Raw genomic sequence first — 27,718 nt, 5'->3', positions numbered from 1 at the left:
GAAGCTTAAAATCTGACTCATTATTTTAATAGAAACAAGGGTCTTGAGAATTTTAGGATACTACAGAAAAAAAGTGCAATCCTAATTGCTCCAAATAAGGTTCGATGAATTGGCATATATATTCGTCACGAAGAATGATAAAAGCTATATAGTTAGCATCTGGCTATGGAGTATGGACCTCGAATCACAAAAGGATAAAGGATAAACTAAGGGTATATGTGCTGATAATATAGGGTTATGACCTGATTATCATTTTTTGTGATTAGAGGAGCTTAGCCGGCCATGGAAATTGGCGCTACTTTTAGTCATTGTACAAGTATGCATATATTTGCTATAAGCAAACTCTACTATCTCTTCCTCCAACTATTAGTCAAGGTAACATTACCCTTCGTTTTGGTGCACGATACATCACCATTGATCCCACAAAAGGAACGTTTCGGAGATAGAGAGAGGTAGGTGACATCCAATGAAAGAGAGCAAGGAAACTTCCAATGGAGAGACCTGGATCAAATGAATCCTGTAAAAGTGCACGTGCGCATGCACAAATGCACAAGATTCAAATGTCATTCAGTATTGCAGCTATCGCCTAATAAACTCATACAGACCCTTCAATCGGTATGAAATTACTGGGATAAAATATATGCACACACTATCTGTTCCCTCTTTGGGCTTCACTTCAATTGACTCATTGAGACAACTCATAACAAGTTCCGTTCAAATCCCTATACCCTTAACTCATTCAGGGTATAGCCCCATCAAAAAACCAATAACATAATGGACAGTAAAGAAACAAGAATTAGAATCTGTACCTCACTTAGAACGTGGATCAAGAAAACAAGCCCGGAAAGAAGATAAACATAACATTCGGCGGTGCCTTCTTTTAGCAATCACCTTGATTTCAGGAAATGTTCTTGACCTGGGCAGCATTTTCGTCACTGATTCTTGAATGTACCTTCGCTTCATGAAGGAAACCAATAAGGTAGTGTAAAATGCCAAATTACTCGAGTGAATAAATCATGCGCTCTGAGAGTTTAGGGCCAACCACTCTCTTGTATCTGTGCAACTGAAGTTCCAAGAAATCCTTTTTCTCAGGGTCAATTTTTCGTTGGAGATCCTTCAGATGAAAAAAAAAAAACAATGTCAAATGGAATCACAGTGCCACACAATAACATGCAGGAAAAGAAACATTCAGAAAGGTAACTCAATTTCAGATCTCCGTTTATTATCTCATATTCCGCTTTACCCTTTATCTTTATTATTTCACATTGCTCACCAATTAATGCATATAGTACTCCATTCAACCGGTGATCCTGAATGGAATACTGACAAGTCATTCAAAGAGTCCAAGATTCAGATAGAAAAAGACCTTGCAAAGTAACTTGTCAAAAAAAAAAATCCTTGCAAAGTAAATCTACAAAATTTCCAAATTTTATCAATATATTTATGTGCAGAATGTAATATACTATTTTTCTTTACAAAAATGAGAGCATCACCAATCAATTTGAAGCATGCTTATCTTACTCCTGCCCAAACACAAATAAAAATCCACCTAGGCATTTCAAAATCGTAAAAAAGCACAGTATATGTATAGACACACACACACACACACACACACACATACCCATTTGGAGAAAGAAGGATCAAATAAGATTCAAAAGGAATATTTACTTTAACCAAGCAGCTACTTGAACATAAAATCTCAATTAATTTAGCTAGCATAGAAACAATAGAGTCATTTAACAATGCTAATTAAAACTCAAGTAGACCTGCCACTTGAGAAGTTGATGAGAAATGCTACAGGGTCAATGCATAGGACAGGGGTTGAAGAGAATGCAGATGATAAATAGTATACTAAGTCAAGAAACCACCAGATCAAGAAACGAGAGTTGCAAAAAAAGATGGTTATGGTCCCTTCAGAAATAATTATAAGGCCATTATCTAATGTTGGTCCCAGCCATCTGGGGTCTTGGGAGGGGACTGGATATGGACCTAGCCTTTAACAATAACATTTCTTTTTGCGTAAGGTGGTTGCTCTCAGACTTGAACCCCTGCTCCACATTTCCACACTCGTCAGCCCAATATAGTCTAACCCATTGGCTGATTTGTACAAGTGATCAGAAATTAGTTATGGAGTCTGTTTTTAGATAAAAGACTCAAATAGGTAAAAGAAGAAAAAATGATGAGGATCCAACATTTCAAGGACCCTGCCTGACAATAAAGAAATCCTTTGCACAAAAGAAATTGATAGCCCAGAATCTTCAGACTTCAAAGAATCACAGATGTTAAGCATCCATTAGAGCATACAAAGGCATTCATACCCTAAATCTGAAACGCAAGCCACCCAGTTCAAGCATGGTATTACTGACATCACCATCTGTTATTTCATCATCTGTCAGATCAGTGGTTTCTATCCCTGAATCATCATCATAGGCGTCAAATTCAGCTTCTGCCATATCCTCATCTGTCAGATCAATCATGGTATTAGGATCATGATGCTGTTGTTCAATGACATTCTCTGGAACCTGATTTGGTGAGCACTCACTATTTTGTAGACTGGGAAAATCTGACAAGACTACATACTTCTTTTTGTCAAGCAAAGGCTTTGCAATAGCAAAAGGTACCCACCTGCATAATATATTTCAACATTTATCATAGAAATAATTATATAAAGCAAGAGCCTGAGAAAGCTATTCAACAAGAAGTTCAGTATTATTGTGGTTTAAGTGCTGGAGGTTGTAAAATGTAGAACATGAATAAATGTGGTTTAACTACACAAGAGTTGCATTGGAGTATATCGGATGGGAAAGGAACAAATGCAATGCAATGTATTAACGAAGAGATAATGGATCAGTGAAATCTGTTGCTTCTATCTTATGCCATCTTAGAGTCTTAGAGGCAAGGCTACGTCAGTTTCAAACTTCAATTTAATCATTGAATTTCATGCTTCTTGGCTGATAAAAAATGCAGGAACATGGTAGATAGATTCATGACCTTGGACAAATCATACTACAATTTTGAGGTATTTTGGGCAAAACCCAAAAAATATGCAATAAATATATAATACAAATTTACAGAATTTATATAGATTAACTATATATAAAGGTCATTCTTTGGTGCAATGGTCAAACTGACAAGAGTGAGAAGCATATAACAGCTACTTTGTTCAAAGAATGCCAAAGGTTAGGTTTATGCCCAGTTTACCCCTTCCAAGACCACAGAGAGCCAGGACTAACATTGGTTAGTGGCCCTTTTAACTATAATATATATAGTCCGTATATATATAGAATAAATATAATTATAGCAGTTAAATTTCCAAATTTTTGGAAATTTTCATTTGGGTTAGCATGAATGAAATGGCAAACTTTCACACAATTTAAAACCCTGACCACACCTAGCCCATGCCTTTGACAAATGGAAAACTACACCTCAATGCTCAGCACAGCCAAAAAAGTTGAGAGTCATCCAAAGTCAACCAATGTTTTAAAACATGGAGACGTGATGCGAGGCGTTCCACTACCTGGAGGTGTGAGGCATAGTTCAGGTGGGGGGATGAGGAGGAAGAAAGAAGAGGAGGGCGAAGAAGAGGAAGGAGGATCACATCTTTTTTTTTTCTTCTATGACAGAAGAATGAAGATGCATAAAACTAACTGAAAGAGGGGCATCAAGGCATCACAACCTCGAGGCACCAACGCCTCTGACATATGCTTCAGGGCATTTTGGGGGCACCTTACCTGGAGGCATGCCTCTACGCATACACTTTCCATGCCTTTTAAAACACATTAGCCAACTGACCTAGTTGTTTGGAGGGAGAAATCTAGAGGGAGTGCAAGACAACCTTTTCTTTTTTTTTTTTAAAGAAACATCAAAGGGTACAACCAGAATAATATTCTCTTGGAGCATGGTTCAAAATTTCAATACACCCCAATACATCAGAACAGGTTTATTGAGATTTTGAGCTTCACACATATTTTTTAGTTTTTTTTTTTTTTGTTTCAAAATTTCAAGGAGTTGGAAATAAGATTATTTAACACATAAAATAAACATTTTTCAAGAATTCCTTGAAATAAGTGTATTGGTGACCTACCAATATGATACATATAGGCTGATACGAGCCAATATGTTACGAAATTTTGAACCTTGCCATTGAGACATTCACCCCTTTCTTTGCTAATTTTTTTCAGCATGGTTCTGTACCCCAATACATGTTTCTATAAACCCCAGATTTTGATAAGCTGTCAGCTAAATGTCAGATGTTGGAGTCCATCTGAATTAAGCTTCAGTTTCTATAGATAATTTTAGATTCTCCAGCACTTTATTCCTGTACTTCCAATATCCCGCTTCCATGTTGTTTTCCAATATTAAGCTTTGTCAAGATATTTATTTAGTTGCAGTCAAAGTTCAAGTATCATAGAGTATTTGAAAGATAATTTTAAGAGGCGTACTGGAATACTCCTTGGAAACACAAGGATATGATGGAAAGATTTTTTTAAAAGGAACACCTAGCCACACAAGCACTGTGCATTTTAAGGCATGCACCTCACTTGAATCCAGGCAATGCCCCTTCTAAAGGCGCACACTGTATGTGCCTTGCACCTCAACCAGTGAACCCTTTTATAAGTTTGCTTTTTTACTTCTTTATACATTCTTATGCATTTTATACCTTTTTTTATAGGATATGCATTTTATACCTTTGTAATGGTCTATTAGCTTGTAAAAGAAACAAAAAGAAGACCTTTGAATACTCAAAACTCTAGTTATTGTGTAAGGATACTTTTCACTAAAGTAACAAACGATACATCTCTGGTTCCTAACCCTAAAATAAAATGAACTGTGACTAAAATCACAAAACCAACCACATTATATATGGGCCAAATTTTGGGCCAGGTGACTCAAGGGGCCTTTTCTCTAGCTTCAGGCCTATTAGCCTTCCACCTCTATAAACACCTCAACCTCCAAGGATTTGGAATGTGAGACATCTAACATCATGTTAGCTACTTCAAGAAATGCAACTAGGAGGCAAACAAATATGTAGAGTTTTACATACTTGAATTGATGAAGGGTTGAAGGACTTAGGCACGACCCACATGTGTCGGCTTTCACTTTCACTTTGAATTTGTTTATGTGTTATGCTATTATGTTTTTTCTTCTATTTTTGAATAATAGAATTACTTTATTGATACAAAATAACAAGATGCTTCAAAACAGAACCCAGTTTGATGATTAGCTATGGTTATCCAATCAAAGCATTTCAACCCAGTTTCAATGCAGACCTTTGAATACTCGAAACTCTAGTTATTGTGTAAGGATACTTTTCACTAAAGTAACAAACGATACATCTCTGGTCCCTAACCCTAAAATAAAATGAACTGTGACTACAATCACAAAACCAACTACATTATATACGGGCCAAATTTTGGGCCAGGTGACTCAAGGGGCCTTTTCTCTAGCTTCAGGCCTATTAGCCTTCCACCTCTATAAACGCCTCAACCTCCAAGGATTTGGAATGTGAGACGTCTAACATCATGTTAGCTACTTCAAGAAATGCAACTAGGAGGCAAACAAATATGTAGAGTTTTACATACTTGAATTGATGAATGGTTGAAGGACTTAGGTACGACCCACATGTGTCGGCTTTCACTTTCACTTTGAATTTGTTTATATGTTATGCTATTATGTTTTTTCTTCTATTTTTGAATAATAGAATTACTTTATTGATAGAAATAACAAGATGCTTCAAAACAGAACCCAGTTTAATGATTAGCTATGGTTATCCAATCAAAGCATTTCAATGCAGAACTTTTCAACCCCCCCCCCCCGGAACTAGGCCCCAAAACAATTAATTCCTCATTTCCCCTTACTTTGCTAGAGAGTCTACCAAAGCATTAGGAGACCTCAAGCAACTGTAGCACTTAGGTCATTCAAAATGTTTTTTACCTCCCTAATTGCATGCCTATATTTTCATGGACCCTCTTGATTTCTTTGCAGCCAACTTGTCACCACTTATAATTTGAGCTAATAAGCTATTGTATTTTGGTTTGACTCTTTGAGATTAAATCTTTTTAAAACATTTGATCCTTTTAAAATTCAAGTTTCTTTATTTTTTATGTTTTCTTTTGAACTTTTTTCAAAAGATTGTGTCTTGCCTCATCCATGTTTGCACCTTGCTTTGTGCCTTGTGCCTCAGGGCACTAGAAGGCCCTTGTACTTTTCTTGCACCCCTCACTTTCGTAACATCAGTGGAGAAATTAAGATACACACAAGGTATAAACACATAAATGATAATAAACCTTAAAAACACATAAATAGCACTAAATCTATTTCTTAAATGAATATAAACAAAGAATAAACACATAAGAAACGTAAATTTTAATGGTTTCCATGGCATGTGTACTATTAGGATACCATTAGAAAATGTTGGGACATGATGGAGAAATTAAAATATGCATGTATATGCTTAGGAAAACAATATAAATCTTACTAATGCTTAAAAAATACTAAATTTAGTTGCACATACAAAATAATAGTTATCAGTTAACTTTTATTCATTTATTTCCTTTGTTCTATTTTTCTAATTGATATGGCACTACAGTTTAAATCCAAATTATCTCAAATATAAACACATCAATGTAGGTAAGCATATCCATTTTTCATGCAAGAAACCCAGGTTCAATTCCTGTTATTTGCTAATAATATATGATTTTGCTTTACATTTTCCTATTAATATTGGGTTTCTAAAAGCATGTTAACAGTGATAATATTAATAGTGAAGCCCATTAATGGCGGATGTATTAATAGCAAAGCACACTGATAAAGCCTATAATAGCTGGATCTGATATAATATTTGAAATTAAAAAATGAAATTTAAAACGTGGAGAGGAAACCGGTACATATCACAGGCGTGTAACATATCAGTCCATATCGGAGTGATAACCTATGATACAGAAAAAATGGAACCAAAACTGGGTCATTCCTATTGTGTCACATGCCCATACTGTGAAAAAACACTACTATTAGGCAATACGTATCAAAACATAAAACCTTCGTCACAATGAAGTCTTTTGATGGATAAGTTCATCCCTTTGAGCAATGTCAGAGCAGATTTGAATAAGCACCAAATGATTAAAAGTATCATGTACAAATGACACATTCAATATGCTCTTTTTTTAAATATGGAGTTTGAATTGAAACATGTTCAGAAAATTTAGGAAATATCAAATATGTGTGCCCATCATTGAGCCACATCGCAAACTAATTCTGAGGAAAGAAGGATATCCAGGAGTTTAATCTCCCTAATAGTTTGAAACTATCATCAACTACTGGATATCAAGGAAACAAAGGTGGAAATTGCAGAAATGCAATGACCACATGACAACTAAAATGATTTGCAAGCATCTTGAGTAAGAGCATACCACTAGCGTCAAGACTGCAGATTACTACTACAATTCCCTGCCATGATTTGAACTGTTCGATACATGGACGCCTCCTTCCCAAGGCTAGCTTAAGAACTTAGCACTTCCAACATATTAATGTATGAATTATTGCTTACATCTAGCCTTGTTTTCTAGTCATTCAAGTTTCAGGCTTTCAGCTGCCTTGTAATGTCAACAATTTCCTTAAGAGGTACTCCATCAAATACTGTTTAGATAAATGAACTGGGGGACCATGTATATGATATGGGGCAATAGGATTGCTTGAAGATCATAGACTTGGTTTATAATATATTTCCTCATGCAACAGAGCAACATAAATGACACACCACGTATCTAATACACCAAGAGTAAACCATAAAGTGAAGACACAATTTTGTCTCTAAATTAAGGAGCCATATATTTGTAAGATATTGCATTTCCTTTTCAAAACTTCAAAAATTCAGAACCCATTTCATAGATCCAGCAACAGAAAAAGGTAGGTTAGTTGTGAAGGAAAGAAAACTTACTGGTAGCGAACAGGACAGAGAAGTTCAGACGGATGGTATGCTGCTTTGTATCTCATCTTTCTGCAGGAGTGAATGTAATAACCAAGATAATAATATTGAAGACTAGGACAATGTAACTGGTTCTCTTTTACCCAATCAATCTCTTTCAGGGCTGAGTACTTGCCTAGTGATAGGAAGGCAAAGTCTGGATCCCAGAATAAATATTTACTAGACAAACATCTTGGAAGGATATCCACTACACCAACTGCAACAAGTTTCCCATCCATCACATATTGTTGATGGAAAGAACCAAATCCACAAGGTGGAACTGTACTGTCACCGGATGGTGGGACAAATATTATGGGAGTGTCAACCAAAAAACTTTTGTAAGAGCTTTCCTTAACTTGATCAGGTTTTTCATTGTGCACTTTAATTTGATATCTCCGATACAAAGCATATTCCTCTGGATCAAAACTTGACCTTTTCAAATGTATCTCAAACCTACGTCTTTTTTGTGGAAGATGTAGGCTGTTTTCCACAAAACTGCATTTTCCACCACTGCCTTTGGGAGAACATCTAGATGCATCTACAGTTGTAGACCCTTCACCTAAAGAGGGTTTTCCAGTAACTGAATAAAAGTTAAGGTGGCCATTGCAAGCCCTGATTAAGAAACCAGAATCTTCTCCAAGCTGATTTAAAGAATGTGCCAGCTTTTCTGCAACAGTATTTGGCGAAAGCTCAGAAGATTGCCCATTTTGATGAACAGCGTCTCCTGATAAACCTAACTCATTTGCATCCTTTTCTGTTGATTTAGACCGTCTTAAGGCTGCTACTATCTGAAATGAAATGCTGCTGGTATATAGGAGACTTTCAGATCCCTCGATGTGTTTCCTTTTAGCCAATGAGACCTTTTTGACAGAAGCCTTCGGTAGTTGAATATTCGAAGGAAACTCACCACTTCCAGCACATGCACAAACAACATTATCAATTTGGTTTGACAAATAATGCATCAATTGTTCTTCCTTATTCTTTTCTTCGGAATTTTCAGAACAGGATTTCTTTGTCACTAAGCTTGAAACTTCTTCACTGGAGGAGCCACGTGATTGTTTACAAGTATTTTGCTCATCCATTAATGGATGTGGCTTTTTTACATTTAACATGCCATCCAGAAACCTAGAAATTAGGTTAGAACTAATAAGTTCAGAGGAAGTACAAGGTACAACTGCATACAGAATAAGAATGATCTAACAACAAAAACATAAGAACAATCATAATTGTCTGATAAGTTATCAAAAAAATCATAATTGTCTGATATATCAGAACCTCCTCCTGTGATTATAATCACTGGAAAGAAGATAATCATTACCACTCAAAGATTTTGTATGTTGTAACTGTTAGAGTCAATAGACCAGTGGTATTTGAGTCATTCCATAATGTTTTAGTTTAAGTTGTTTTGTCTATTGTGTCAAAGATTGAATAGAGTGTCCATACATAAAGAGGGACACAGAGGTCTTTGTAATTAAAGTTAGAAATATAAATATATATATATATAGTATTCTGGTCGGCTGGGAGACTGATTTTTCTCTTCTGGAGACCAGCTGAACCATCTCTTCATCTTCTCCACTCTTCCTCTCTTCCTCTCTTCTTCTCCTTCTTTCTCCCTTCTCTCTATCCTTTTTATTTCAGGAAGTATATCAGGTCTGATCGAATAACTAATATGGTATCACAGCCCTGATTTTCTTCCCAGATTTTTTTTTCTTCTCAGCACCTTCAGCACATTGACTTTGAGGTTTCTTGGTGATTACCTGGAGGATCAAAGAGATAATAAAAATGAGTGGTCGTTTCTTGTCTAGGGAGGTATCCATGCCTCCAGTCGCAGTAGAAAGTTCTGTCTCAGTGGAGTTTCAGAGAAATCCTCTAGTCAATGTATCAAAGAGGGACTGTAAGTGATCAGTTTGTGTGCAACAGTTCGTTTGGGGTGTTCCAATGATCTGAAAGGTCACAGTTGTGGATTTCTTGACTTCTTGTAGTTGGCCTATTAACAGGTATGTATAAGAAATGATTTTCCGAATGTTTCTTGTTAATGGGAGTGAGTGATAGGTATCAAAGAGGGACTGTAAGTGATCAGTTTGTGTGCAACAGTTCGTTTGGGGTGTTCCAATGATCTGAAAGGTCACAGTTGTGGATTTCTTGACTTCTTGTAGTTGGCCTATTAACAGGTATGTATAAGAAATGATTTTCCGAATGTTTCTTGTTAATGGGAGTGAGTGATAGGTATGAGAACAATGCTGAAACCTGTTAAAGCACATGTTTCTGAGTTTCTGTGTGTGTAATTAGTTACAGCACATGTTTCAGTCGTAATTGATTGGTTGCAGTATAGTGTGGTGCTGTGAAGTGAAGTTTTTTATTCCTTTTTATATACCCAATTACCCATGACAACCCTAGGAGAGAACAGTAGTAAAAAATCCAGTGTTATGATTCCCTCTGATTTTCTTAATGTACAAATAACATCTATCAAGCTGAATGGTGAGAATTATATAGCATTGGCCAAGTCAGTGGAGAACCTTCTTAGAGCCAAGAAGAAGGTGAAACATGTGAAAGAAGAAAAACCCTCAATTGATTCCCAAGGACATAGTGATTGGGAACAAGAAGATGCACAGATTATGACATGGTTGTAGAATAGTATGGAACCCAAAATCAGTGTGAATTTTATGTTTCTTGACATAGCTAAGGAGATATTGGATCATGCCAAGAAGCTCTATTCTAGACAAGATAATACTATAAGGGTATATCAGCTCTATCACGAATATTTTAATTTACAATAAGGAAATCAGACACTTGAGGAGTATTATGCTAGCATGAAGAACCTTCAAAATGAGCTAAATATCTATCATCCTTTGACATCAGATGTTAAAATTCAGCAGAAACAAAGGGAGAAACTAGATGTGACGAGATTTTTAGTGTGTTTGAAGGCTGAGTACGAACCAGTTAGAGCTCAAATTCTAGGAGGCTCTACTCTTCCCTCTCTTGAGGAGGTGTTTGCACAACTCCATAGGATTAATATTGGGTCTTCAGAGAGTCCTATAGTCTCAAATAGACTAGCCTTTGCAGTCATGCGAGGGGAAGGTCATGGTGGACCCATGTTGCATCATGGTGGTGGATGTGGTGGAGGTCAAGACTCAGGGGGAGGTCGTCGTAGAGGTCGCAGTTATGGGCCTAGGAAGCGTACACATTGTGGGATGGAATGACACACTGTTAACTTTTCCTATGATCTACATGGGCCAATCATGCAGCAGCAAGAAGTGAAGCAGTTGATACGCAACAAACTAACCAAGCACCTTCTACATCTACTAGTGCCTCTGTGAAGGAGAGTATTTCACATGATGAGTATGAAAGATTTATTCAGGCTACTTCCCAACAGAATACGACTACTCTTGCCCACTTAGTTATGACTTGTCTAGCTTCCAAACCTTCACCCTAGATTATTGATTTTGGAGCTTCCAATCATATGACTGGGACTCCAGGTTTGTTTTCCTCCCTTTCCACATCTTCTCTATCACAAATAGTCACTTTAGCTAATAGTTCTACCTCTCCTATTTATGGTGTTAGCAATGTAAACATTGCATCATTGTCCTTATCTTAAGTTTTGTAGGTGCCCAAATTCCCTTTCAGTCTTATTTTTGTTAGCAAATTAACAAAATCTCTAAATTGTTTTGTAACCTTCTTTCTTAACTCTTGTGTTTTTCAGGATCCCAAGACGGGGATGAAGATTGGTGGAGGGCATGAAGCTGGTGGATTGTATCATCTTGATGGTGGTGGTTCAACAATAGCTCTCAATCCTCTCTTACACCTCTCCAATGGCATTGCAAACTTGGTCATCCTTCTCTTAAGACACTTCAATTACTTGTTCTGTCATTCAGTCATCTTTCTTCATTGGAATGTGAGTCGTATCAGTATGAGAAACATCATCGAGTTTCCTTTACTCCTAGAGTCGATAGTCATAGTTTGAGTCCTTTTTCTTTAGTCCATTCTGATATTTAGGGTCCAAACAAAGTTGTGTCGTACAATGGTTATAAGTACTTTGGAATTTTTGTTGATGATTATTTAAGGATGGCATGGCTTTATCTTATCAAAGAAAAGAGTGAATTGGTCACCATTTTTCAAAAATTGTATGTTGAAATTCGCACTCAATTTGGTGTTCACATTAAAATTCTTTGTTCTAACAATTGGAAAGAACACTTTTATACCCCGTTTCAAGAATACTTGCAACAACACAGGATCATCCATCAAACCTCTTGCACCTATACACCACAACAAAATGAGTGCTCCTAAACATTTTTGGATTGATGCTGTTCTTACAACTTGTTTTCTCGTTAACCGGATGCCATTGTCTATCCTTGAAGGTCAATCTCCCTTCTCCGTCTTGTTTCCTATGTTGCTCCATTTCCTCTTATTCCCAGGGTTTTTGGGTGTGCATGCTTTGTTCATAATCTACGCTCAGGGATGGACAAGTTAGATGCACGCTCTACAAAGTGTATCTTTCTTGGCTACTCTTAGACATAGAAGGGCTATAAGTGTTACAATCCTTCTTCTCAATGTTCCTTTGTGTGCCCTAATGTCACCTTCTTTGAGTATGTTCCGTTCTTTACAAGTAGTGATGTTTCTTCTTCATCTCCTATGCTTCCACTTCAAGTTCCTGTTGACGACCCCATTCCTCTTATTCCTGTTGCTCCCAAGTCTTCATCTCCTACACTACAGGATCCTACTGAGTGACCACCTATCAGGCACATGTATACGCATCGACAGATATCGGCTCCTCTAGTTTCTTCGCGGTCAATAGATCTGGCAGTTGTTCCTAACCCTGTGGTGCCTTCTCAATCTAACCTTGATCTTCCCATTGCCTTGCATAAAGGTAAACGTAGTTGAAATTTGCATCATATTTCTAACTATGTTTCTATCTCTCATCTTTCTGTTTTCCATCGTCGATTTGTTTCCCTTTTGTCTATTGTTTCTATTCCTAGGAATGTCCATGAAGCTATTACCTCCCCAGAGTGGCACTAAGCAATGGAAGAGGAACTCTCAGCCCTTGATCATAATTACACGTGGGAGCTCACCACTCTCCCTCCTGGTAAACATGTTGTAGGTTGGTGGGTGTATATTGTCAAATACTTGCCAGATGGAAGCATGGAGCACCTAAAGGCTAGGTTGGTGGCCAAAGAGTATTCTCAATTGTATGGTGTGGATTATACAGACATTCTCTCATGTTGCCAAGATTGGCTCAATTCGTCTGTTGATATCCTTCGCAGCTATGTTTTCAACTTGACACAAAAAATGCCTTCCTACATGGTGATCTTAGTGAAGAAGTGTATATGAAGCAACCACCAAGGTTTGTTGCTCAGGGGGAGGATGGTAAGGTGTGTAGACTTGAGAAAGCAATTTACGGATTGAAACAATCTACTAGAAGTTCAGGACTGTTATCAGTCTTGAACCCTAATGAATCTCAAGATCGAAGATAAGTAGAAAGAAAGAGGAGAGAAGAGAAAGAGGGAGAAGAAGCAGTAGAACACAAGGGTTGAAAGGAGGAGCAGAAGCTTCATGTTCTGCCGCCGCCACTTTAATTAATATTTATAGGTTATGCTCATTACATGGAAAGGACAGATCTGCCCTTAGTCTTTACATAACAAATAGAGTAAAACAAAGACTGAAATAAATAACAACTGAAACAACTAAATGACCAATAGCTAACCCTAGGCAGACTAGAAAATCTTCTACCCTACGAACACAGTGGGACCGTAGCTGTGGGGCCCACTTCAGTGTTCTCTACAAATTTCTGCATGCTTGGTTTGGTAGATTTAGTGAGACAGTTAAAGATTTCGATATGAAACAATGTCAGGTTGATCATTCGGTGTTCAGCTATGATTCTGAAGCTAGAAAGGTTCTGTTGGTGGCTTATGTAGATGACATTGTCATTACAGGTAGCGGTAAGTTGGGGATTGATTGATCAAAAAAAAAAGTTGGGGATTGATAAATTGAAGGCTTTTTTGCAAGATCACTTTCAGACAAAAGATCTTGGCAAATTGAAATGCTTCCTGGGCATAGAAGTTGTAAGGTCAAAGCATGGCATAAATTTGTGTTAGAGGAAGTATGTGCTTGACTTTTTAGAAGAGACAGGATTCTTAGGTACTAAACCAGCCGAAACACCTATGGAGCCCAACATCAAATTAAGCACTGATGCAGGTGAAGAATTTGATGATCCTGGAAGGTATAGGAGGTTAGTGGGTAAGTTGAATTATTTGACCATTACTCAGCCAGGCATTTCCTTTGCAGTGAGTGTAGTCAACCAATTTATGCAGAAGCCCCTAATTCCCTCCCCATTGGAATGCAGTTTTGAGAATTGTACGATATTTGAAAGGGGCTCCAGGTCGTGGATTACTAAATTGGAAGAGCAAGAAACAAACAGTTGTAACAAGTAGTGCTGAAGCTGAATATAGAGCCATGGCACACACAACTTGGGAGTTAGTGTGGTTAAAATACTCCTCCAAGAGATAGGGTATACACTCAACAATCCTATGAAGTTGTACTATGACAACCAAGCTACAATTTACATCGCATCTAATCCAGTCTTCCACGAGAGAACAAAACACATAGAAGTCAACTATCATTTTGTAAGAGAAAAAGTGCTCAGTGGAGTGATAAATACGGTACACGTGAACACAGGGAATGAGTGGCTGATTTGTTTACAAAAGAGTTGAGTCGGGGAAAAGTGGATTATATATGTAACAAGATGGGATTATATGATAGGGAAAGTTTGTATGGCTGATAGGTGTGGAACAGTTGATAATAGAAGGGGACTCCAAGGTTACAAAACCCGGACTCTATAGTGTGGTGTTTTAAGAATGAAATTAAAAAATTCAACTGCCTAACAAGGAGTTTGACAGTGAGAATACAATGGGTGGGGAGATCAGCAAACTCAGCAAGGGGTAAATAGGGAAAGTTTGTATTGGGCTCAATTGTAGACTGAATCTGCTTTCTATCTTTTGTCTTTCTTCCTACTGTTAGGAGAGGATGCAGGCCGTGCCTCTCCACGGGAAGCTTGTAACTGCATTAGTTTTCTATTAATGAAATTTATCTTTCTTATTTATCAAAAAAGATGGGATTATATGATATATACTCTCTAGCTTGAAGGGGAGTGTTAAAGTCAACAGTTACATACATACATACATACATACGTACATACATACATACATATATATATATATATGTATATGTATATATTATTCTGGGCTAGGAGACTGATTTTTCTCTTCTGGAGACCAGCCAAACCATCTCTTCATCTTCTCCTCTCTTTCCTTTCTTCTCCTTCTTTCTCCCTTCTTCACTCTTTCCTTTTTATTTTAGGAAGTAAATCAGGTCTGATTGCATAAACCTCATTAGACCTACAAAACTCATATGACCTGAACAAGATTGCCATACCATGCAAATTTGTGTAACTGTGTAGTATAAACAACCACCATTTTTCCAAATCCATGTTTGACCTATCAAAACTCAAATGAACTACATAATAACTGGCCATTGTTATGCCTCAACAGTGATGTACTGATCATTATACACCTGCCGATGTATAACAAAAATTGTAGTCTCACTATTGGATGAGTGGCTCACTGTATAATGTGGTCTTTTGAACAGCTTGAATTATGACAAATCACAAATAGCCAATTACAGTCCATGGATGACTAATCAGATAAGACAATTTTTGGCATAAGAGTCCTCCAAGGTTGGAGCTACCAAATGGGGGATATAACCCTTGTGTCCTGTTAGATTATCTTTTTTTCAGTTAGCCAAAATTCCCTCAAATTTCTAAACAAAACTATCCAGCTTCTAGGGGCAATTACATCAACCAAAATCTAGGCATGATAAGTTGATAACATGGAAATGCATTTTGACAACTGAACATCCTAAGTCTATACATGATAGCATTGGATCTCCTAACAAAATTAATGGTTAAATATTTAAACTACCCCCTGGTTTCTGACAAATACTTAAACCACCACTCTGGTTTCTATAATGACTTAATACCCATGTAGTAGAATGATGTAATAGGGAAAATACTACACATTAGTAGACTGTCATATTCGGTTCACATATGACATCATGTGCCTGTTTTAATAGGGCAAATACTACTCGTTTGTGGTAAAAAAACCCTTCAAATAGAGGATAGCTTCTGTTAAATGCCCTTCTACACACTGGTGCTCACAATCCTGCCGTCACTGCCAACACAGGATCTGCCACTTTGAGCCAAAGACTGAACTGGAAAAAGAGAAAGGGCATGCCCAAATTGAGTCATTTCAGAAACCAGAGGGGTGGTTTAAGTATTTGTCAGAAATCGCAGGGGTAGTTTTAAGTATTTAACCCTAATATTAAAGCATTCTGTATGTAAGGCTGAAATTAGAACTTCAAGAAAAGAGGATATATGGATGAGGTGCAAGAAAGGTACCTTTGCATTCGTCTCAATACCCGAAGTTGCTCTTTTGAAGGAACAAAGTCATCTGACTTCAGACGAATAGTATAAGAAGGGCAACATGTCCTTTCCATCTCGGGTTTATAAAGGAAAGCACCAGATCTCCTCCAACCTCGATCAAGAAGATCTGCCATGACTAAGAAGCTTCAAGACTGGAGTAGGGTATGAAAGAAAATATAGAATTGATACTTAACCACTAAGATTACAATAACCTCACCATGATTCCAAACTAAAGTTGTATAAATAGAACAGAAAAGTTTAGTTTAGCATACTCTTTCAGATAAACTGGATCATCTGCTTAACTCTGCTAATAAAGCCAGCAATTTGAGATACCTATATAACTAAGTAATAATAGACTTAAATGGGAGTTTTTCTTTTCTTCTCCTTCATATTCTTTCTTTTGTGAGCTTTTAGCATCTGCATTGTGAGTTTCAAGCCCAAATAGATGCATCAGCTATCTAAGGTTTGCAAGCATGAAAAGAATGCAGATTGCAGAACACTTGACAGTAATGAAGATAATTTTCACTTTTCCAACTTTTGGAATTTGTAGAAGAAAATAGTAAGTGCTTTTAAGAAGCAGGGAAGTGCAGCTTGTGCCTCGTAAAATTGCCAGCAGACCCAGGACCCAATGGCTTCAATTTGATTACACCACCTGTGCACATGCTAGTATGTACATACACATTTACACAACAATATCTCATTAAAAATGGAAGACATGAAGAATAATCTATACCACTATTAAAACTGTGAATGAGGTACAGATTCTGGATTTTTTTTTACTAAAATACATTTGTCCTTCGAACTTGATCTCCCTATATTTATGAGGGCAAAAAACATAATTTTAACTAGTACTCTTATCAAATTCATTATATTCCTCACCATTAAGTCCTATATTTAAGGTATTAAGTTGCATTTCCTTTCATTAAATCTTATATTTAAGGCACATTAAATAAATGAGCTTTGTGGACTTTTCTTGACTAAAACACCCCCATTTATGAATTTAATCCCTCTTTAACTAAGAAAGCAAAAAATGTAATTTAACGTACTATTACTTTTCACTTCATTAAATTTCCTCTCATTAAGGTATTAACTCTCATTCTCTCTCCTTAAATACTTTATTTGAAGTATTTTTGTTTCTCACCAATAAATTCTACAAAATAAATCTATATCTAATGATCTTATCGATATATATTATTACGAAATGGGTGTATTCTCCATGCACTAAATGGAATCTACTCGTGTGAGTAGATTAACGGTCTCACGTACAAGAATTCCGTATATGTAACTCTCTCAGTTATCTTGTGTTTTCTTCTTCTTGGTCTTCTTAATTCTTATACTTGGACAGAACTTGTTTGATGTTCAAGGGTCAAGATAAAGACCCTGGATCTTGAGTGAAACGAGGATTTTAAACTTATTGTGAAAGATTTTGAGTCCCAAGTCCTTCAAATACATGTCTATGACTGGGAGAAGGTTAAGTATTTCTCATCTATTTCATGAACTTCTAGGTTCTTTTGCTGTTAGGGTTTCTCAAATCATCAGGGTTTCTGTTGCTTCATCCCATAAATATAAGGTGGTCATAGTTGTCAAGGCGACTCCTAGCCGGGTGCCTAAGCGGCGCCTAGGCGACAAGGCGCCCTTGGAGTCTCACCAAGCAGTTTTCTATAGCGTATTATAACAAACTTCTATATTCTTAACTTTTTGAGGTTGTAATTATAAAATAACTATTTTTAAACTAAAATATTCATTTTGTGTGTTTATATATTAATTTCTTTTTGTTATTTTCTTATTTGTTAGGGTTTAATCAACACAAACATTGCTAAATGCTTTATTGAACCCTCAAAGACTTCAAAACCTGAACCAATAAGTAAGAAAGAACATAAAATGTTGTCCAATCAACACATTTTCCTATAACAGAAATAGGGATTCAGCCCCTATATTTTTCAAATTTTCTTTTCTTTCTTTTTCTTCTCATGAATATGTTGGAGAATGTTGATTTTCTATACTTTAACATGAAGTTTATACTTTTCTTATGAAAATTATGGATATTTATTAAGGAAATATGATTATGGGCCCTAGGGAACTACCCTAGGATACATGTTTTTACTTAAAAAAAATCCCATCACCTAGGCGACTAGGTGCCCCTGTCGCCTAGCCTCGCCTTGGCGCCTTGAAAACCATTGGCTCGGGGTGTTGCCGAAGTATTGATTACCTACATAGTCGAAGTGATCAAGCTGTGATCCATAGGGACGTGAAATCATCTAATATCCTTCTTTCTGATGATTTTGAGCCCCAGGTGTTGTTCTTTTAAAATTTTCTAACCCCCCCTCTGGATTAACTACAGTTGTAAATGGCAGACATTACTCATGTCATCCTTGATTGTTTCATCAGCTATCAGATTTTGGACTTGCTAAGTGGGCTTCTTCCTCGTCATCCCATATAACTTGCGCTGATGTTGCGGGAACTTTCAGGTTTGTATCATCTCATCCTCTAGCTTCTTCATGTATGGAAAAGTAATGACAAAATTGATGTCTATGAATTTGATGTTGTGCTCCTTGAACTGCAGTTTGCAAGGAAGCCTATCAGTAGTGATTGTCCAAAGGGCCAGGAGAGCTTGGTTATGTGGGAGAGAGCCTGGGGTGATTTCTTTGGTTTGAAATTTACCTCTTCTTTTCAGCTTATAAAGTTATAGCGGGAATTTGATGGAATCTCCAGGCAAAGCCGATTCTTTCTTAACTAATTACTTATATATCATTTTTCTCTTAATTATTTATTTATTATTTTGAAGGACTTTTCATGGAGCTGACATTGAGGACGGGTTTTCACCCTCCCGTCCGCTGGTGTTGGGATTCTTTTTTTTTTTGCATACATTTTCTGCTAATTTCTTTATTTATTCATTTATTTCTATTTGATATTGTTGAGGGGAAATAAGAGGAGGTAAACTTTGTGTCTTTTGGTGATTATGTTGGACATGACAGTAGGAAGTAAATCCTTAACCACATTCTTCTTGGCTCTAATGAGATCACTTATTGTCCACTGGGGATTGTCCATACCATTTTGAATTCAAGAACGCTCTGTTGCAAGTCATATAAATTTCATATTTTGTTGTCTTTAGTATCAATGAAGAATCCCATATGGGCACATCCCCGGTTAAATGGCAAAAAAATACTATTGTTTTGAAAACTAATATACAGGTGTACACTTGTTTTTTAGACTCAATTTGAGGCTAGATACACTACTTTGTTTTAGGTTTATGAGTTAGTATGGCAAACAGATACCTTCTAATCATGGCTATGTTGTTGTATATAGCTTAAGTGTGAACACATGCAAGTACATACAGAGACATGTATTGCTGACTATCCTGCTTAAGTGCTAATTTCAAACAATTGGAAGAATCAAGTGGTCGACCTAGGCCATCCATCAGATAAAAGACCCTCTGTATTGACAGTGTGCTCACTCCTCTGATCTAGACCATTCATGTAAGGTTTGTTTCTTATAAATCCATGATGAGTGTATTAGACTGGTGATCCATTATATCTTCTTGATGGGTGGCCTATGTTGCCATTTAGTATCTATTCTGATTTAAGGAAATGTTTTTATTGCTTTTTCCTCTTTCTCAATAGTTGTTTACGATGTTATTATTTAAAAATCTTTAATTTTGTCTAGGGTATGGGCAAGTTTGGGTATTTAAAAATCTTAATACCATATTTTAGTTATATATATTGGTAAATATGTTGATATTGAGCATTTCAATTTTGCAGAGTACACATACTTGAAAAGTTCAATCCATAAATTCTTAACAGCTAAGGTCATTGTGAAAATAAAACTCTCTGAGAGGTGCATGCATGTGGAAATTATATGGCAAGAATATGATATTGACTATAGGACAATTTATAATAAAGGATCCTTTCATTTCAATGTAAAATGGATAGATAAGTTTTCAGACTAAAATATTTCAGTTATTTTTTGCCCCTTTCGTTCAAAAACTTAATTTATATACACTTCATTAAAAAAAGATGGGGTGAAAGACAAGGTAATTCCGTAAAAGGGGTGAAAATAATAACTGAAATATTTCTCTAATGAAGATTTTAACTTTTCATATTTTTTGTAATGGGGGGGAGGGGTGGATGGATAAACTCAGTGGTCAGAATAAACCCTTTTTAGGCAACTGTAATATTAAATATCGAATAGTTATAGCAGGGAAAATGAATTGTCAGGAATTTATACAAATTACATAATGTTCTAATGTCATAATGCCAGTCCTAAATGTTCTAACAGCTTTTGTTAAAAACCATGCCACAAAAAAAAGAGAGACAAGTAAAGAATACCAACCTTGGTAATCATCAACAGTAATACTGTGTGCCCATAAACCTACAAAAATGGATGCCAAAAAGACATGTTCAGAAAATTTGTTTGCTATCTTGTCTCAATATACACAGGTTTCTAAATACACAAGGAAAAAACCAAGACATTAATTGTTAATTCAAAGTTCATATGCTTGGTTCGCCATAAATTATTTTAGATAGCAATCCTGTGGAAATATACAACTTAAAAGTTTGACATTTTGTAACAAATTCAGATGGAGGAATATTGAATGCAGCATTAACTAGTTTTACCTGCATGTCTATACATGGAAATGTAAATAAATTAATATTTTTAAAGAAACGGAAATTATTTAAATCTAGAGGAGAAAATCTCTCCTCACTGGAATGCCAATACATCAAATCATGAACTTAATGCATTTAATTGAGAACCATATAAGATCCCCCCCACCCCACCCACACATAAACAAGTCAACATCAATTCAAAGGTCCAATGTGCCCATAGCGCACCCAATAGAAAGTGTACAATTTTTAATAAACTCTCAAACCCTTGTCTAGATACACTTGACATTTAACTCAATTCTAACCAAATAATTAACCCATCAACTCCTGGGCAGATCAACTTTAACCGAAATTCATCCATCAACTTGACCCTTCCATTTGGATAACATTGTCTGCAAAGGTTGCATCATTACAATGATCTCAGATGCTTCATTAAATTAGATAAACCCCCTATCAAGAAGTGATAGAAGGGAGTGATACAACACAGTAAAGAGATCACAATATATCTTGGAACAGAAATAGCTGGAAATGTCCATGAAATGGAGCTTTTTTTATCAGGAACTGGTCAATATTATTAACTAATAAATGAATGGTTTCCGTAGAGATATGTGCTAAGCACTCCTAATAGAGGAAGGCCAATGCTACACCCTAACTATTATTCACATCACACATCTGGTTCTTTCTTAAAGACTTCTAAATGAAAAAGAAATTACAGAACATTCCCAGCTTTAGAGAAGAGTGAAATTGCAGCGGGGGAAGAGAAGGAAGGAGGATAAGAGGAAGAAGGACTTGATCATGATTCAAGCAATAAGGAGATTACTTTGGATGAAAGCCATCTAATTGAAAAATCAGTTTATTTGGAAAAGGTTATTGATGTAGAAGTTTAAGTACATAAACCGTTGGGTTTAGTTGTTCTAGGGGATGAGGATTGCGTAGCCATCTAATTGAAAAATCAGTTTATTTTGAAAAGGTTATTGATGTAGAAGTTTAAGTACATAAACCGTTGGGTTTAGTTGTTCTAGGGGATGAGGATTGCGTAGCCATCTAATTGAAAAATCAGTTTATTTGGAAAAGGTTATTGATGTAGAAGTTATCCTATGCCTATTATGGAAAACGATGTAGAAGAAAATAGTTGTGAAACTAGTGTTGTAAATCTAGGGTTTGTATGAGAAAGAAAGAAAAAAAAAAAAAGAGAAGAAGAAGAAGAGAAATGTGTCGAGTGGTGTGTTTTTGTTATTGTTCACACCCTCAAAAGGAACTTTATATTTTGAAACAAGAAATTACAAGTTGACCCCTACTTGGGTGCCCAAATACAAAGAGAGTACAAACAGAAGAGAAAAAGACTAAAAACACCCTTGCCTAAACTTTCTCAACACTCCTCCTCAAGCATATATATCAATCATGCCCAGTTTGGCAAGGTTCTTAGCAAACTTTGGGCGGTGAACACCTTTAATGAGGCAATCAGCTAGTTGGTCTTCAGACCTTACAAAAGGAAAGAAAATCTCTCCACTAACAACTTTTTCTCTAATAAAATGTATGTTCGCCTCAATATGCTTTGTACGATCATGTTAAACAGAATTGTGGGCAATGTTTATGGTTGTTTGATTGTCACAATATAGTCTCATTGGGATATCCACTTGAATACCCATCTCAGTTAATAATGTCTTCAACCAGAGTAGTTCAGACAATCCATGAGCCATTCCCTGCATACTGCCTCAGCACTAGAACAAGCAACCACAAATTATTTCTTACTTCTCCATGAAACAACATTGCCTCCAACTAATGCACAATAACTAGATGTAGATCTTCTATCATCAATGGACCTTGCCCAATCAGCATTTGTGTAAGCCTCAATCTTTTGATGGTCGTGATTGGAATACAACATCCCTTTACCAGGGTGTCCTTTCAGATAGGCTAAAATTTTATTAACTACCAACATATGAGAGGTCCTAAGTTCATGCAAATATTGGCTAACCACTCCAACAGCATAGGATATGCCAGGTCTGGTCAAACACAGATACAGAAAGCAGCCCACCAATCTCTAATATACCCCTTTGTCTAGAAGAGTTTCTCCTTCGGTAGCACTCAACTTGTGGTTGGGATCAATTGGAGTTTCTACAGGTTTACACCCTAATTTCCCAATTTCATGAAGCAAGTGCACATTTCCTTTGTGATAGAAAAATTCCCTTCTTAGATCTTGCAACTTCAATGCCAAGAAAGTATCGAAGACCACCAAGGTCCTTAATCTCAAATTCGGAAGCAAGGAAGGACTTTAACCGGGAGATACCTGTAATACCGTCGCCTGTCACAACAATGTCATCAACATATACTATCAACATTGTTACTCTTCCATTAACCATGAATAAAGTGTGGTCAGCCAGAGATTGAAAAAACCCAATCTTTAAGATACCATTTTTGAACTTGTTAAACTATGTCCTAGGAGATGGCTTGAGCCCATACAAGGACTTCTTCAAGCAACAAACTTTTCCTTCACTATTAGAAAAGCTTACCCCAAGTGGTAAGTCCGTATACACTTCCTCTTGTAAGTCCCCATTAAGGAAGGCATTCTTTACATCCATTTGATATAAAGGTCAAAAGTGATGGGCAGCAATAGACATGATCACTCGAATAGTTCATTTTAGCAACTGGAGCAAAGGTTTCCAAATAATCAATGCCACAAGTTTGTGTGTATCATTTGGCTATAAGTCGAGCTTTGTACCTCTCAATTGAACCATCTACGTTGTGCTTAACAGTGTAAACCCACTTACACCCAACAGGAATCTCATCCTTAGGACAAGGAACAATCTTCCAAATATGGTTCTTTATTAAGGCCTTCATCTCTTGGTTCATAGCTTCCTTCCAATAAGGGGACTGTATTGCCTCTGTAATACTACAAGGGATGGAAACAAAAGAGATGGCAAAAATATAGGCACAATAAGAAGGTGAGAGAGCATCACAAGACACATAGTTAGTAATAGGATAGTCGCTACATGTCATCTTCCCTTTTTGAATGGAAATAGGAAGATCAAGGTCAGGAACAGTAATAGAATTATCGGGAGGTTCAAGATCACCTAAGTCTGAGAAATCAGTTTATAATGGGCATTCTACTTCAGGAGCCACCCTCTTACTTGCGCCTGATGAAAAATTGTTGCCAAGACCAAGGCCGATACACAGGGGAGGAGGAGGAGGAATACCATTGTTAAAGGGAAGAGAGGGAGGAGGAGGAACAGAAGAGACATGGACAAGAAGGCAGAAAGGGAGTCCAATCTTCACTTGCATTCTCCCCCTGAAGAGAAGGACGAGATGACCAGAAAAAAAAAGATGACTCCTAAACGGTAACATCCTTAGAGGCATATCTTTTGCCATAGAGAGCATCAAAGCATCTATAGCCTTTCTAGACATGAGAGTAACTAAGGAAAACACATTTAACTGACTTATGATCAAACTTACGCCAGGAAGGACTCATATCATAAACAAAACAAACACAACCAAAGATTTTGAGGGAGAGATTAAAAGGAAGTTCATTAGGAAAGAGAAGTTAATGAGGAGACTAAAGATTAAGGATCCTTGAAGAAAGTCTGTTGATGAGATACACAATTGTCTCAACAACATCACCCCAAAAACGGGTGGGAACATGAGTCTAGAATAGTAAACGTTGAGCAACTTCAACACATGCCTATTCTTCCTTCCGGCTACCCCATTTTGTTATGGAGTATGAATACATGAACTTTGGTGAATAATGCCCCGATCTTCAAGAAATCTATTCAAATAATGTTCAAAGTATTCATTGGCATTATCAGATCTTATTATCTTAACACTTTTCTCAAACTGTGTCTCTACCATATTCATGAAGTTTTGAACCATCATAGGAACTTCATCCCAACTTTTCACCAAGTAGAGCCATGTATACCGATTGTAGTCATCAATGAAGGGGATAAAATATTTATACCCACCCATGCTAGCATATAGGCCCCAAACATCAGTATGGATCAAATGAAAAGCAACATTACTTCTTTTACCACTCACAATATATGTGGTTCTACAATGTTTGATAGATGACAAACTTCACATTCAAGGTTCAACTTTGACACTGAATCAAATAAGTTTGGAAATAGAAGTTTTACAGAATTGGAAGACATATGACCAAGACGACAATGCCATAATTTCAAAAGACTCATTTTCTCATTTGTACAAGACTTAGTCTGGCTCGATAATCCATGCTCTTAAAGTCCATCAAAGAGGTAGATTCCACCAACTTCATGCCCACTTCCAATCTTCTCCGTGCTCAAGTCCTGAAAAACACAAAGGGAAGGAAAAAAGGTCATTGAGCAATTATGGGATTTTGTAAGAGAATTAACAGACAACAAACTTTTATGTAACTAGGGCACATGAAGAACAGCAAGAGAAAGGTTATGAGTGAGTTTGACTTCACCCTAACCCGAAATAGGGGTCTGAGATCCATCAGCAACGGTAATCTTGCCCCTCCCTGGTGTTAATTTATATGAGATAAAATGTGAAAGCATACTAGTCATATGGGCATTGGCCCTGGAGTCTACAATCCATGGATTAAAAGATGTGGAACAAGCAAGTGCAGTACCTATCTTGGCGTATGAACTAGATGGATTACTAGGTCCAGAACCAAATGAGAAGGATATACCACCCTTTTCCAGCTACAATATTATATTCCTATGTTTGTCCATTACAAAAGAGGAGTCATGAACATCAGAAACTAGAGCATCATTACAAATTGTAGCCAAGTGAGAATTTCCCTTCTTCCCTGTTTTAAATGATGATTGAGCTTCCAACACCTTTCCTTAGTATGTCTTAGCTTTTTGCAATAATTACAAACCAAATCCTCAGCCTTCCAATAACATGGTGCTTATTAGTATTTTGCTTAGATCGATATGACATTAAGGCAGAGTGATCAATCATGAGAGGTTGCATCATGGTTGTCCTTTTACTCTCTTCCCCTTGTACAAGGGAGTACATGGAGGCAAGAGTGACAATGCCAACCATAAGAATATGTTGCCTGGTAAAATCAAACTCTAGATTCAAGCCAACCAAGAAATCAAAGACTTTATTCTCCTCTATGTACTTTCAATATTGCTCACCATCTTCAGGGTCCTTCCATACAAGAGCATCCAGGTGATCCATTTATTCCTAGATAGACTGTAAAGAAGAAAAATACATAGAACCAGATCTCTCCCCCCGACGCATACTACAAGTTTCCCTCTGAAGCCAGACACTCTAGCAATATTGTTAACTTGGGAATAGGTGGCAACAACTCTATTCCAAAGATCTTTGGCCATTGGAAGAAACATGTAGTTTCGAGCAATATGAGATTGCATTGAGCAAATCAACCATGACATTACAAGGGAGGTATCCTGTTCCTACTTTGCATATTTCGGATCTTCCAGATTTGGCTTCACTTCCTTTCCTATGATGAATCCCAGCTTACCTCTCCCAAGATGGTATGTTTAGCAAATTGGAACCACTCTAAAAAGCTAGTTCCATCAAGTTTAACAGTAGTTATCATACCACTAGAAATGTCTACATTTCCTACAAGCACACTAGAAACCATTTGTACATCCTTAGATGATTCCATATTCTATCAAAACACTTTCTTGTCAACCAAAAGGGACCCCCAATACTTAACCACAACTAAGGACCCAAGAAACCAGGTCACCACACAATTAAGAGACAAAAAAAGGCCAAAAAACTAGGTTGGCGACAAATTAGAGGGAGAAGAAAATCTCAAAAAAAATTGTCTAGGTCTTAGAAAATTACGGAACCACTTCCCGTTGCTTCCAAAGTGAAAAACGACCTGAATGGTCTAGGTTTTGTAGCAGAACTGATTAAACATGGTGTATAAGGCTCAACATCAGATCTGGAATTTCTACAATTTTGTGCTTGAAAAAGCGACTAAAAATCATAGAAGCTTCGAACAGAGACAAGAGTCATACCTAAAATCTTCTAAAATCAAGGTGAATCAAACCATGTAGGATTCACGTACTGCTGCCAACACCCGAAAAGAACTGTTGGTGTCATTTGGCGGCACTCTAACATCAGCAGTTCATCTCGTGGAAGAAAGTCAGCAGGAAAGGTATTCCCAAGTGCCTTTACCCGCTCTGATACCAAGTTGTGAAACTAGTGTTGTAAATCTAGGGTTTGTATGAGAAAGAAAGAGAGAGAGAGAGAGAGAGAGAGAGAGAGAGAGAAGAAGAAGAAGAAGAAGAAGAAGAAGAACGTGTCAAGTGGTGTGTTTATGTTACTGTTCACACCCTCAAAAGGCACTTTATATTTTGAAACAAGAAATTACAAGGAGGCCCCTACTTGGGTGCCCAAATACAAAGAGAGTACAAAGAGAAGAGTAAAAGACTAAAAACACCCTTGCCTAAACTTTCTCAACAAAAATCACTTGATTCCGGAAGTCATGATTTTCAAAGATTGGATGGTTTAACTGGAGCATTCAAGAAAAGAATGAGATATCTGATGCAAGCCAATTCTTTGAGAAGAACTAAATGCTAGAGATGGAAAGAATCAATGAGGAATTTAAGTATGTGAAGAAGCTTAGAGAGGCCTCTCTAGCAGTTAGAATTAGAAGGATGAGGAAGAACCAAGACATCTTGGTTTCAAATATTTTTGTTCAGTTGAAAAGGGGTCTATTTGGAATTGGGCCAAACA

The 27,718-nt window shown here is 36.9% G+C and overlaps 1 protein-coding gene across 11 annotated transcripts in view; it reads right to left on the bottom strand.

Moving 5' to 3' along the window:
- ATE2 (arginine-tRNA protein transferase 2) overlaps positions 1 to 27,718 on the bottom strand; it is a 32,154-nt gene continuing 4,436 nt past the window's right edge. The window contains exons 2-8 of one of the 11 annotated variants that reach the window (XR_016107576.1): positions 25,159 to 25,326; positions 20,763 to 20,801; positions 16,410 to 16,560; positions 7,937 to 9,088; positions 2,319 to 2,625; positions 810 to 1,114; positions 1 to 517 (exon numbers count right to left, since the gene is read on the bottom strand). Coding sequence is in view for 7 of the 11 variants with exons in the window: in XM_088971520.1 (XP_088827646.1) it covers positions 811 to 916; positions 1,002 to 1,114; positions 2,319 to 2,625; positions 7,937 to 9,088; positions 16,410 to 16,569; positions 20,763 to 20,801 (1,877 nt within the window). In the remaining 4 variants the exon portion in view is untranslated. Of the gene's footprint in view, positions 518 to 602; positions 1,115 to 2,318; positions 2,626 to 7,936; positions 9,089 to 16,409; positions 16,570 to 20,762; positions 20,802 to 25,158; positions 25,327 to 27,718 lie in introns of those variants that run through there. The other 10 variants (XR_016107575.1, XM_088971518.1, XR_016107573.1 and 7 more) reach the window with 10 other exon arrangements.

The sequence above is a fragment of the Nelumbo lutea genome, chromosome 2, assembly GCF_056320005.1.
Source record: "Nelumbo lutea isolate HS-2025 chromosome 2, American lotus-T2T, whole genome shotgun sequence".
NCBI classification, from domain to species: domain Eukaryota; kingdom Viridiplantae; phylum Streptophyta; class Magnoliopsida; order Proteales; family Nelumbonaceae; genus Nelumbo; species Nelumbo lutea.
This window is presented reverse-complemented; position numbering and strand designations above follow the sequence as displayed.